A 12,583-nucleotide genomic window follows, 5' to 3' on the forward strand; every position below is an offset into this window, starting at 1 on the left:
TGGGCTATCTGTAACCGACTCGAAACGTTCGTGCGATGTGGGCATGGCCCACGTTGCCTAGGGTTTCCCGAGCCTATATAATCTCCTGCTCGGCTACCGCAGAAACACATCCAATACACGAGTTAGGGTTTCCACCTCTCTCTGCTTGCGCCGCCATCGTAGCCTACTCCATCCCGTGAGCCGACGTGCATCGGCGAACGGGAGAGCAGGTCTCCGGAACCGCTCGTCCTTGCGATCCTGTACGGGAGAGGGCGAATTAGGTTTTTGGGAAGCGCTCTGCGCGACTGCTCAAGCTCTTCATCACGGGTCGCCTTCCATCCAAGTCGGGCGGTGCTGCCTACCGTCGTCTTCAACGCCGTCTACTTCGACCCGTCGTCCCCATCGTCAACAACGTTGTCATCAACAACGTTACTGCTGCGACATCATCTGCTACACCTCCACCGCCACCACCACCAGATCGGTACATGCGACATATCTCGATCTGTTTAGCGATGGATGCTTTACCGTTTGCGCTGCTGCTACTCATGTTGATTAATGCATCTAGTATGTTTGAGTTTCACATGTTAGTAGTTGTTGTCATCATGTTTTATATTCTGGAATTAATCATGGAAATTGTGCCTAATTATCCAACATTAAGTCGGGCTAGCTAGCTGATTTGGTCATTCATGAATGGCCGAGAGCGTGATATCTATTTGTCTAGCTACGAAGGAAGGATCAATGGATGATGTATTTTGGCCACGACCTGTTTATTCACACCTTGGAAGCATTTGTGCATGTAGCTGGGTCCATTTGGTAGATATTTTAGCAGAAAACACGTGGTTCTAGGGCATGTTTGTTAGCCTGAGCCAAATCAAACTCTATCGGTGTTAACCCGTTGCAAACAAACTCTGGATTATTTTTGGCACTTCATCTGATGGAATGTAAATCTTTTTTCAGCACCAGGTGTGCAACTAGCCCTTTGTTTGGTGGCCTGCACATAGCGCATTTTGGCTCTCCTAATGCACAAGTATCATTGTTCGGTTGCACACATGAAACTCTCATACACTTATCTTCAAATAAGATGAGCTTACCATGTCATTGCATGTTACATTCGATCCTAGAGAAATCAAAAGAACAAGAACTTAACGATCAGCATGACAACAACCAGAACAATGATGATAAAATCTTTCACTCTACTCTGTCATGTCTAAGATGCTCCTTGATAGGGCAAAAGTGGCCGATCTTTCGATGAGAGTATGATAGCGTCGATTTGTTGGTGGAGTTCGTGCTTGACGATCCGACTACACGTGCAAAGCTCGTGCGCCAATGCAATCGCTAGGACAATCTCCGGGAGTTACTGATCTTGCGGATGCACGATCAGCCTGACCAGCGAGGGTCTTAATTCCTACCTGAAATCGAGAACAAGTAAGAACTAATGATGCAATCAGAATATTGCGGATGAAAGATGAAAGCTTTATTGAATAAGGTGGGATTCCGAATAGTCGCTCTTGTTCTGGGCGCTGGCCTCAAAAGAAGTACACGAGAGTTGCAGCAATGGCTAACTTTTAGTCTAATCAAAATCCGAGTCTAAACGTGAAGGATATGGGGGTATTTAAAGGAGTAAAAGGTGGGGTTTCGGCCAGCCATACATATGGTGGCCGAACCAAACCCTAGAAGGCCTTTCCCCCTTTAATACGGACTCTAAAAAGTGCCTGACTTAATTCCTGCGAAAATGACATGGGCCTGGCCCTAAACTAAAGGTGACGCAGCACCATATTATGCTATGGACGAAATTATGAAGTGGAAAACTCTATATTTCGTCCGTGTCTTCATCTCCTCTTATGGTGGCTTCAAAGTTCTGAAATCTCCACTTGCGGCGTCATCTTCAATCCTCAAATGATTGCTGCCATCTCTTCCATGCGTGATCATGCTTCAATGCTTGTCCTCCTCATCCATGCTTGGTCCATCATTCCTAAGAGTAACAAACATATCTGATTTAGGCATCATCATATTCGCATGTATGTGAGGAATAGTTCCAAGAAACGAAAGTACCTGATAGTTATGTTGTTTGGCACGAGCTCGAGTGATTGGTGCTTGTATTTGTGGGGTTGTAGGTACAACGGTTGTATCAAGAGATGGGATGTCCTCATCATGCCCCCCTTCTTGAATTGAAGTCGTCCTCGACGAAAGCTCCTCTTCTTCACCAAAGTAAGGCTTCAAATCTGGAATGTTAAAAGTAGGACTAACCGGACCCAATTCTGCAGGAAGCTCAAGTTTATATGCATTATCATTTATTTTCTCTAACACCTTAAAAGGACATGCAGCGCGTGGCATTAGTTTAGACTTGCGCAATTTAGGAAAACGATCTTTGCGCAAATGCAACCAAACAAGATCACCAACATCAAACACAACATGCTTTCTTCCTCTATCCCCAGCAATTTTATACTTAGCATTCATGCGTTCGATGTTGTCTTTAGTAGTCTCATGCAATTTTAGTATCAATTCAGCACGGTCTGTAGCATCCAAATTATTTTGCACCAAAGATGGTAAAGGCAACAAATTAATAGGTGCACGTGGTACAAAACCATACACAATCTCAAAAGGGCACATCTTACTGGTAGAATGCAGCGAACGATTGTAAGCAAATTCAATATGAGGTAAACATTCTTCCCACAATTTTAAGTTCTTCAAAACAGCCCGCATCATAGTAGACAATGTTCTATTTACTACTTCAGTTTGTCCATCAGTTTGGGGATGACATGTAGTACTAAACAGCAATTTAGTCCCCAACTTAGCCCATAAACATCTCCAAAAGTGGCTAACAAACTTAGTATCACGACCAGAAACAATAGTATTTGGCACATCATGTAAACGCACAATTTCGCGAAAGAACAAATCAGCAACATGTGTAGCATCATCAGTTTTGTGACATGGAATAAAGTGTGCCATCTTAGAAAACCTATCCACAACAACAAAGATACTATCCCTCCCCTTCTGTGTACGAGGCAAACCCAAAACGAAATCCATAGAAATATCCTTCCAAGGTACACTAGGAGCAGGAAGAGGCATATATAAACCACGTGGATTAAGTCGAGACTTAGCTTTTTGACATGTAGTGCAGTGTGCCACAAATCTCTCAACATCTCGACGCATACGTGGCCAAAAGAAGTGTGCAGCAAGTACATCCTCCGTCTTCTTCACACCAAAGTGACCCATCAATCCTCCTCCATGCGCCTCCTGCAACAACAAAAGACGAACAGAACTATCTGGAATGCATAGCTTGTTAGCACGGAACACAAATCCATCATTGAGAACGAATTTGTTCCATGTTCTACCATCTTTACAATTCAGCAACACATCTTTAAAATCAGCATCATGCAAGTATTGTTCCTTTATAGTTTCTAATCCAAAAATATTGAAGTCAAGTTGAGATAGCATAGTATAACGGCGCGACAAAGCATCAGCAATAACATTATCTTTACCCTTTTTGTGTTTGATAACATAAGGAAAAGACTCAATAAACTCAACCCACTTTGCATGGCGGCGATTCTATTTAGCTTGACAACGAATATGCTTCAAAGATTCATGATCAGAATGTATAACAAATTCTTTAGGCCATAAATAATGTTGCCAAGTTTCTAATGTCCGAACCAGCGCATATAATTCTTTATCATAAGTAGAATAGTTCAGACTAGGCCCACTCAATTTTTCACTAAAATATGCAACATGTTTGCCCTCTTGTAATAACACACCTCCCAAACCAATTCCACTAGCATCACATTCAAGCTCAAAAGTCTTATTGAAATCAGGAAGTTGGAGTAATGGAGCATGTGTTAACTTATCTTTCAGAATCATGAAGGCTTCTTGTTGTGCATCGCCCCACACAAAGGGCACATCCTTCTTTGTAAGCTCATTCAGCAGCGCAGCAATGGATCCAAAATCTTTTACAAAGAGCCTATAGAAACCAACGAGGCCAAGAAAACTCCCCACTTGTGTGACCGTCTTTGGCTGCGGCCAACTCTCAATTGCCTCAATCTTGGCTGGATCAACTTCAATTCCTTGCGCAGTAACAACATAGCCAAGAAACGCAACTCGATTGGTGCAAAAGGTGCACTTCTCAAGATTACCATAGAAACGTGCATCACGTAAAGCATTGAAAACAGCACGTAAATGATCCAAATGTTCCTCCAAAGATTTGCTATAAATCAGAATATCATCAAAGTATATCACCACAAAACGTCCAATAAAAGCACGTAAAACTTCGTTCATCAGTCTCATGAAAGTACTAGGTGCATTAGTTAAACCAAAAGGCATTACTAACCACTCATATAAACCGAACTTAGTTTTAAATGTTGTTTTCCATTCATCTCCTAATTGCATACGAATCTGGTGGTAACCACTACGCAAATCAACTTTAGAAAACATAATAGAACCACTCAATTCATCAAGCATATCGTCTAAACGAGGTATAGGATGACAGTATCAAATGGTAATATTATTAATAGCTCTACAATCAGTACACATGCGTGAAGAACCATCCTTCTTAGGTACCAAGATAATAGGGACATCACATGGACTAAGAGACTCACGAATGTAACCTTTATCTTGGAGAACCTGAATTTGTCGCTGAATCTCTTTGGTCTCTTCAGGATTGGTACGATATGGTGCACGGTTGGGCAGCGAAGCTCCTGGAATTAAGTCAATTTGATGTTCTATCCCACGAATAGGTGGTAATCCAGGTGGAACATCTTGTGGAAACACATCAATGAATTCCTGCAAAAGGTTAGCAACCGCAGGTGGCAAAGAAGGAGGCATATCCTCAAATGAAAACAGAACTTCTTTGCAAATAATAGCATAGCATTGAGTAGTGTTCACATCAAGTTCAGCAATATCAGATTTGCTAGCAAGCAAACAAGGATTTTTCAAACGAATTTCAGTAGCATGGTTTGAATCAGATTTAGTATTAGTCTTATGTGGCACAAAATCTGCAGCAACAATCTGATTTTCACTCTTATGTTCCTCCTCGTTTTTTACTCGACTAGCTCTACCACGATCATCTTTTACTATTTGTTCAGGAGTCATAGGTTTGAGACTAATTTTCTTTCCATCATGCATAAGAGAATACTGATTAGTTCTACCATTATGAACGGATTCTCTATCAAATTGCCTAGGTCTACCAAGTAACATAGAACAAGTTTGCATAGGTACAACATCACAATCAACAAAATCAGAATATGTACCAATAGTAAAATGCACACGTGTAGTTCTTGTTACTTTGAGCTTCCGAGAGCTCTCAAACCATTGAATGTAGTATGGATGTGTGCGCTGTCTTGTAGGGAGAGAAAGCTTCTCCACCATGTCAACGCTAGCCAGATTATTGCAGCTCCCTCCATCAATGATGATCCGTATAGCTCGCTGATAACCCACAAGTATAGGGGATCGCAACAGTCTTCGAGGGAAGTAAAACCCAAATTTATTGATTCGACACAAGGGGAGGTAAAGAATACTTATAAGCCTTAACAACTGAGTTGTCAATTCAGCTGCACCTAGAAAAGCACTAGTAACAGGGGTGATGTGAAAGTAGCAGTAATATGAGAGCAATGGCACCAGAAAATAGTTGATACTACTTCCAATGTCATGTAGAACGAGTATATGATGATGAGAGATGGACCGGGGTTCCCAGCGATCTACACTAGTGGTAACTCTCTAATAACAAGTGACAAGTGTTGGGTAAACAAATTACAGTTGGGCAATTGATAGGATTGATATAGCATTAAGATAGAACATCAATTCATTAATCATGTAGGCATGTTTTCCGTATATAGTCGTACGTGCTCGCAATGAGAAACTTGCACAACATCTTTTGTCCTACCAGCTGGTGGCAGCCGGGCCTCAAGGGAAACTACTTGATATTAAGGTACTCCTTTTAATAGAGTACCGGAGCAAAGCATTAACACTCCGTGAAAACATGTGTCCCTCACATCACCGCCATCCCCTCCGGTTGTCCCGATTCTTGTCACTTCGGGGCCTTTGGTTCCGGACAGTGACATGTGCATACAACTTGTAGATACAATCTAAGCAATAAGTATAGAGCTTAAATCTAAGATCATGCCACTCGGGCCCTAGTGACAAGCATTAAGTATAACAAGATTGCAGCAACAATAACTTCACAAACTTTATAGATAGACTAATCATAATGTATCATCCATCGGATCCCAACAAACACAACACCGATTACATCAGATGGATCTCAATCATGTAAGGCAGCTCATGAGATCATTGTATTGAAGTACATGGAGGAGAGTATACCAACTAGCTACTGCTAGAACCCGTAGTCCATGGGGGAACTACTCACGGAGCATGATGGAGGTGATGGCGTTGATGGAGATGGCTTCCGGGGCACTTCCCCGTCCCGGCAGGGTGCCGGAACAGAGAGTTCTGTCCCCCGAATTGGAGTTTCGCGATGGCGGCGGCGCCCCTGGAGTCTTTCTGGAGTTTCGTCAATTGGTACTGCGTTTTTAGGTCGAAAGGGATTTTATAGGCAAAGAGGCGGCGCAGGGGGGCACCTGGAGGCGCCACACCATAGGCCGGCGCGGGCCCAGGCCAGGCCGCGCCGCCTTATGGTCTGGTGGCCCTCTGGCCCCTCTCCGACTCTTCTTCGGTGTTCTGGAGCCTTCCGGGAAAAATAGGAGGTTTGGCGTTGATTTCGTCCAATTCCGAGAATATTGCCCGAACAGCCTTTCTGGAACCAAAAACAGCAGAAAACAGGAACTGGCACTGTGGCATCTCGTTAATAGGTTAGTTCCGGAAAACGCATGAAATCATCATAAAGTGCAAGCAAAATATGTAAGTATTGTCATAAAACAAGCATGGAACGACAGAAATTATGGATACGTCGGGGACGTATCAGCATCCCCAAGCTTAGTTCCTGCTCGTCCCGAGCAGGTAAACGATAAAAAGAATAATTTCTGTAGTGACATGCTACTTACATAACCTTGATCATACTATTACAAAGCATATGAAATGAATGAAGTGACTCAAGGCAATGATCTATAGTTGCTAACAAATAGATAACATATAGCAAAACTTTTCGTGAATAGTACTTTCAAGACAAGCATCAAAAGATTGCACAAGAGTTAACTCATAAAGCAATAAATTCAAAGTAAAGGCATCGAAGCAACACAAAGGAAGATATAAGTTTCAGCGGTTGCTTTCAACTTTCAACATGCATATCTCATGGATATTGTCAACATAAAGTAATATGATGAATGCAAATATGCAAGTATGTAAGAATCAATGCACAGTTGACACAAGTGTTTGCTTCTAAGGTGGAAGGAAGTAGGTAGACTGACTCAACATAAAGTAAAAGAAAGGCCCTTCGCAGAGGGAAGCATTGATTGCTATATTTGTGCTAGAGCTTTGGTTTTGAAAACATATAGAGAGCATAAAAAGTAAAATTTTGAGAGGTGTTTGTTGTTGTCAACGAATGGTAGTGGGCACTCTAACCCCCTTGCCAGACAAACCTTCAAAGAGCGGCTCCCATTTTATTTTTATTTTTGGGTGGCACTCCTTCCAACCTTTCTTTCACAAACCATGGCTAACCGAATCCTCGGGTTCTTGCCAACAATCTCATACCATGAAGGAGTGTCTTTTTATTTTAGTTTTATTATGATGACACTCCTCCCAACCTTTGCTTACACAAGCCATGGCTAACCGAATCCTTCGGGTGCCGTCCAACAATCACATACCATGGAGGAGTGTCTATTTAGGTTAATTAATTTGGGACTGGGAATCCCATTGCCAGCTCTTTTTGCAAAATTATTGGATAAGCGGATGAAGCCACTAGTCCATTGATGAAAGTTGCCCAACAAGATTGAAAGATAAACACCACATACTTCCTCATGAGCTATAAAACATTAACACAAATTGAGAAGCATTTTGAATTGTTTAAAGGTAGCACTCAAGCAATTTACTTTGGAATGGCAGGAAATACCACATAGTAGGTAGGTATGGTGGACACGAATGGCATAGTTTTTGGCTCAAGGATTTGGATGCACGAGAAGCATTCCCTCTCAGTACAAGGTTTAGGCTAGCAAGGCTATTTAAAGCAAACACAAGTATGAACCGGTACAGCAAAACTTACATAAGAACATATCGCAAGCATTATAATACTCTACACTGTCTTCCTTGTTGCTCAAACACTTTACCAGAAAATATCTAGACCTTAAGAGAGATCAATTATGCAAACCAATTTCAACAAGCTTTACGGTAGTTCTCCACTAATAGGTTTAAACCACATGAAAAAACTTAATCTATTTGAGAGCTCAAAACAATTGCCAAGTGTCAAATTATCCACAACATATGAGGCATTTTCTGTTTCCAACCAAACAGTAAGTATTGTAGCTTCCAACTTTTATCATTGAACATTAAAAGTAAAACGAAGAACAAGTGTTCATATGAAAAAGCGGAGCGTGTCTCTCTGCCAAACAAGGATTGCTAGGATCCGATCTTATTCAAACAAACAAAACGAAAATAAACACACAGATGCTCCAAGTAAAGCACATATGATGTGACCGAATAAAAATATAGTTTCAGGGGAGGAAACCTGATAAGTTGATGAAGAAGGGGATGCCTTGGGCATCCCCAAGCTTAGACGCTTGAGTCTTCTTGAAATATGCAGGGATGAACCACAGGGGCATCCCCAAGCTTTGACTTTTCACTCTTCTTGATCATATATCATCCTCCTCTCTTGACCCTTGAAAACTTCCTTCACAACAAACTTCTCATAAACTTCATTAGAGGGGTTAGTACTCAAAAAATTTGAATCCACCTTGGTCCTGTAGTGGCACATTGCAAGAACTCAATAAAACATTAGCTACAGCTCTCTATGTCTAGAAAAGCTCGCTTAAAGTCCACTAGAGACAATGCAAAAAAATAGAGACAGAATCTGCCAAAACAGAACAGCCAGTAAAGACGAATTTTAAATAAATACTTCCGTTGCTCAAATCAGAAAACTCAAAACTAATGAAAGTTGCGTACATATCTGAGGAACATGCATGTAAATTGGCATAATTTTCTGAGTTTCCTACAGAGAATTAGACCCATATTCGTGACAGATAGAAATCTGTTTCTGCGCAGAAATCCAAATCTAGTATCAACCTTCGATTAGAGGCTTCACTTGGCACAACAAAACACAAAACTAAGATAAGGAGAGGTTGCTATAGTAGTAAACAACTTCCAAGACACAAATATAAAACAAAGTACTGTAGCGAAATAACACATGGGTTATCTCCCAAGAAGTTCTTTCTTTATAGCCATTAAGATGGGCTCAGCAGTTTTAATGATGCACTCGCAAGAAATAGTATTTGAAGCAAAAGAGAGCATCAAGAGGCAAATCCAAAACACATTTAAGTCTAACATGCTTCCTATGCAAAGGAATCTTGTACACAAATAAATTCATGAAGAACAAAGTGACAAGCATAAGAAGATAGAACAAGTGTAACTTCAACAATTTCAGCATATAGAGAGGTGTATTAGTACCATGAAAATTTCTACCACCATATTTTCCTCTCTCATAATAATTTTCAGTAGCTTCATGAACAAACTCAACAATATAACTATCACATGCAGCATACTTTTCATGATTTCCAAACACATAATTTTTATCAAGTTCAAGAATAGTGGAATTAAAACTTTCAAACTTACTTTTATTAATAATATAACAAGGTAGTTGATCAATCTCAATAGATATGGGACTCATAGAATAAGTCAAGGACTCTCCAATCCCATTTTCATTAGTAGTACAATTAATAGTATCAAGTAACATAGGACCATCATCTAGAGCTTTATCATAAACATTTGCTAAGCAAAATTCTTTAGTACCATGCATTTCGACATCAGGCACAAACAAAGCATTATCATAAGATTTATCAAAGTAGCATGGATTATCATAAATAACAGTAGCATAATTATTCTCACAAGTTTTACTCATAGGGAATATTTCAAGAGAATCCACAGGAACATAACATTCAACCTCTTTCGGTAAGCATGGAGGACAATCAAATAATGTAAGAGATAAAGAGTTACTCTCATTAGAAGGTTGGCATGGGTAGCTAATCCATTCTTCCTCCTTTTGTTCGTCGCTCTCCTCTTCTTTTTCATCCAATGAGCTTTCAGGTTCATCAATTTCCTCCTCTTTTTCATCCAATGAGCTTTCAGGTTCATCAGTTTCTTCTTCCACCGGTTCCTGCAAATTGTGAGTGCATTCTTGTGCATTAATGTGTCTCTCTTTATAATCAAGGATATAAGGATTCCTACTGTAGCATTCTATGCAAGAATTAAGGATAGTAGAGACATAATCTTTAAGGTCCTTACAAATAGCACAAGTTTCATAATTCTCAACCATGAAGGATTCTATCTCGGAGGCTCCCATAAATAAGACAAATTGTTCTACCTCTTCGAACCCATAATGAATATAGCAATTCCGGTTATAGTTCTTAATAAAAAATTCCTCATTAAAGCCACATTGAAATTTAAGATGTTTAGTATCCTGTTGAAAGCAACAGTTTATATCATGGCGTCTAAGCAAGATTCTAGCAATTGTATTTAATTTCTCTATCATAGCACTCATTATTTTACCAGTTCTTGATTCTCTATAATTATTATAACATTCTATAAGCTCCAAGTAGGTTGTGGGTTCTCCCATAACAGCAGTTTTTAATTTTTTGGTTTTTCAAATTTTTATGGATTTTTGGGTATATGAGACAAATAAAACAAGACAAAAATAAACTAAGAAAAAGTAAACTACGCAAAATAATACTAGACAGAAATAAACTAAGCACAAATAAACTAGACAAAAGTAAACTAAGCAAAACAAAATAAAATAAAACAGAGAGAGAGGTAGAGTGTACTCCCCAGGTGAACTTATGAGTAGAGCTATGCCTCCCCGGCAACGGCGCCAGAAAATAGCCTTGATAACCCACAAGTATAGGGGATCGCAACAGTCTTCGAGGGAAGTAAAACCCAAATTTATTGATTCGACACAAGGGGAGGTAAAGAATACTTATAAGCCTTAACAACTGAGTTGTCAATTCAGCTGCACCTGGAAAAGCACTAGTAACAGGGGTGATGTGAAAGTAGCAGTAATATGAGAGCAATGGCACCAGAAAATAGTTGATACTACTTCCAATGTCATGTAGAACGAGTATATGATGATGAGAGATGGACCGGGGTTCCCAGCGATCTACACTAGTGGTAACTCTCCAATAACAAGTGACAAGTGTTGGGTAAACAAATTACAGTTGGGCAATTGATAGGATTGATATAGCATTAAGATAGAACATCAATTCATTAATCATGTAGGCATGTTTTCCGTATATAGTCGTACGTGCTCGCAATGAGAAACTTGCACAACATCTTTTGTCCTACCAGCCGGTGGCAGCCGGGCCTCAAGGGAAACTACTGGATATTAAGGTACTCCTTTTAATAGAGTACCGGAGCAAAGCATTAACACTCCGTGAAAACATGTGTCCCTCACATCACCGCCATCCCCTCCGGTTGTCCCGATTCTTGTCACTTCGGGGCCTTTGGTTCCGGACAGTGACATGTGCATACAACTTGTAGATACAATCTAAGCAATAAGTATAGAGCTTAAATCTAAGATCATGCCACTCGGGCCCTAGTGACAAGCATTAAGTATAACAAGATTGCAGCAACAATAACTTCACAAACTTTATAGATAGACTAATCATAATGTATCATCCATCGGATCCCAACAAACACAACACCGATTACATCAGATGGATCTCAATCATGTAAGGCAGCTCATGAGATCATTGTATTGAAGTACATGGAGGAGAGTATACCAACTAGCTACTGCTAGAACCCGTAGTCCATGGGGGAACTACTCACGGAGCATGATGGAGGTGATGGCGTTGATGGAGATGGCTTCCGGGGGCACTTCCCCGTCCCGGCAGGGTGCCGGAACAGAGAGTTCTGTCCCCCGAATTGGAGTTTCGCGATGGCGGCGGCGCCCCTGGAGTCTTTCTGGAGTTTCGTCAATTGGTACTGCGTTTTTAGGTCGAAAGGGATTTTATAGGCGAAGAGGCGGCGCAGGGGGGCACCTGGAGGCGCCACACCATAGGCCGGCGCGGGCCCAGGCCAGGCCGCGCCGCCTTATGGTCTGGTGGCCCTCTGGCCCCTCTCCGACTCTTCTTCGGTGTTCTGGAGCCTTCCGAGAAAAATAGGAGGTTTGGCGTTGATTTCGTCCAATTCCGAGAATATTGCCCGAACAGCCTTTCTGGAACCAAAAACAGCAGAAAACAGGACCTGGCACTGTGGCATCTCGTTAATAGGTTAGTTCCGGAAAACGCATGAAATCATCATAAAGTGCAAGCAAAACATGTAAGTATTGTCATAAAACAAGCATGGAACGACAGAAATTATGGATACGTCGGGGACGTATCACTCGCTCTTTTACAACGCCTCGTGTTTGGAACAGATTGTGGCGTTGATCATGCTCAGCTTTGCTCAATTGCACGCTCAACACACGCTGTGCAACTAAGCTTCTGTACTGATCAGCAGTGTCAGCTTCCATTACCTCCAT

The 12,583-nt window shown here is 41.1% G+C and overlaps 1 protein-coding gene across 1 annotated transcript; it reads right to left on the bottom strand.

Annotated features, from left to right (window-relative positions):
* Nucleotides 1–4,461: 4,461 nt before the first annotated feature.
* Nucleotides 4,462–12,583, bottom strand: LOC139833025 (uncharacterized). Its single transcript, XM_071823094.1, has 2 exons — nt 12,446–12,583; nt 4,462–5,394 (listed from the first exon to the last, which is right to left on the bottom strand). The coding sequence occupies exons 1-2, from the start codon at nt 12,581–12,583 to the stop codon at nt 4,462–4,464; spliced, it is 1,071 nt and encodes a 356-aa protein (XP_071679195.1).

The sequence above is a fragment of the Lolium perenne genome, chromosome 1, assembly GCF_019359855.2.
Source record: "Lolium perenne isolate Kyuss_39 chromosome 1, Kyuss_2.0, whole genome shotgun sequence".
Classification (NCBI taxonomy): domain Eukaryota; kingdom Viridiplantae; phylum Streptophyta; class Magnoliopsida; order Poales; family Poaceae; genus Lolium; species Lolium perenne.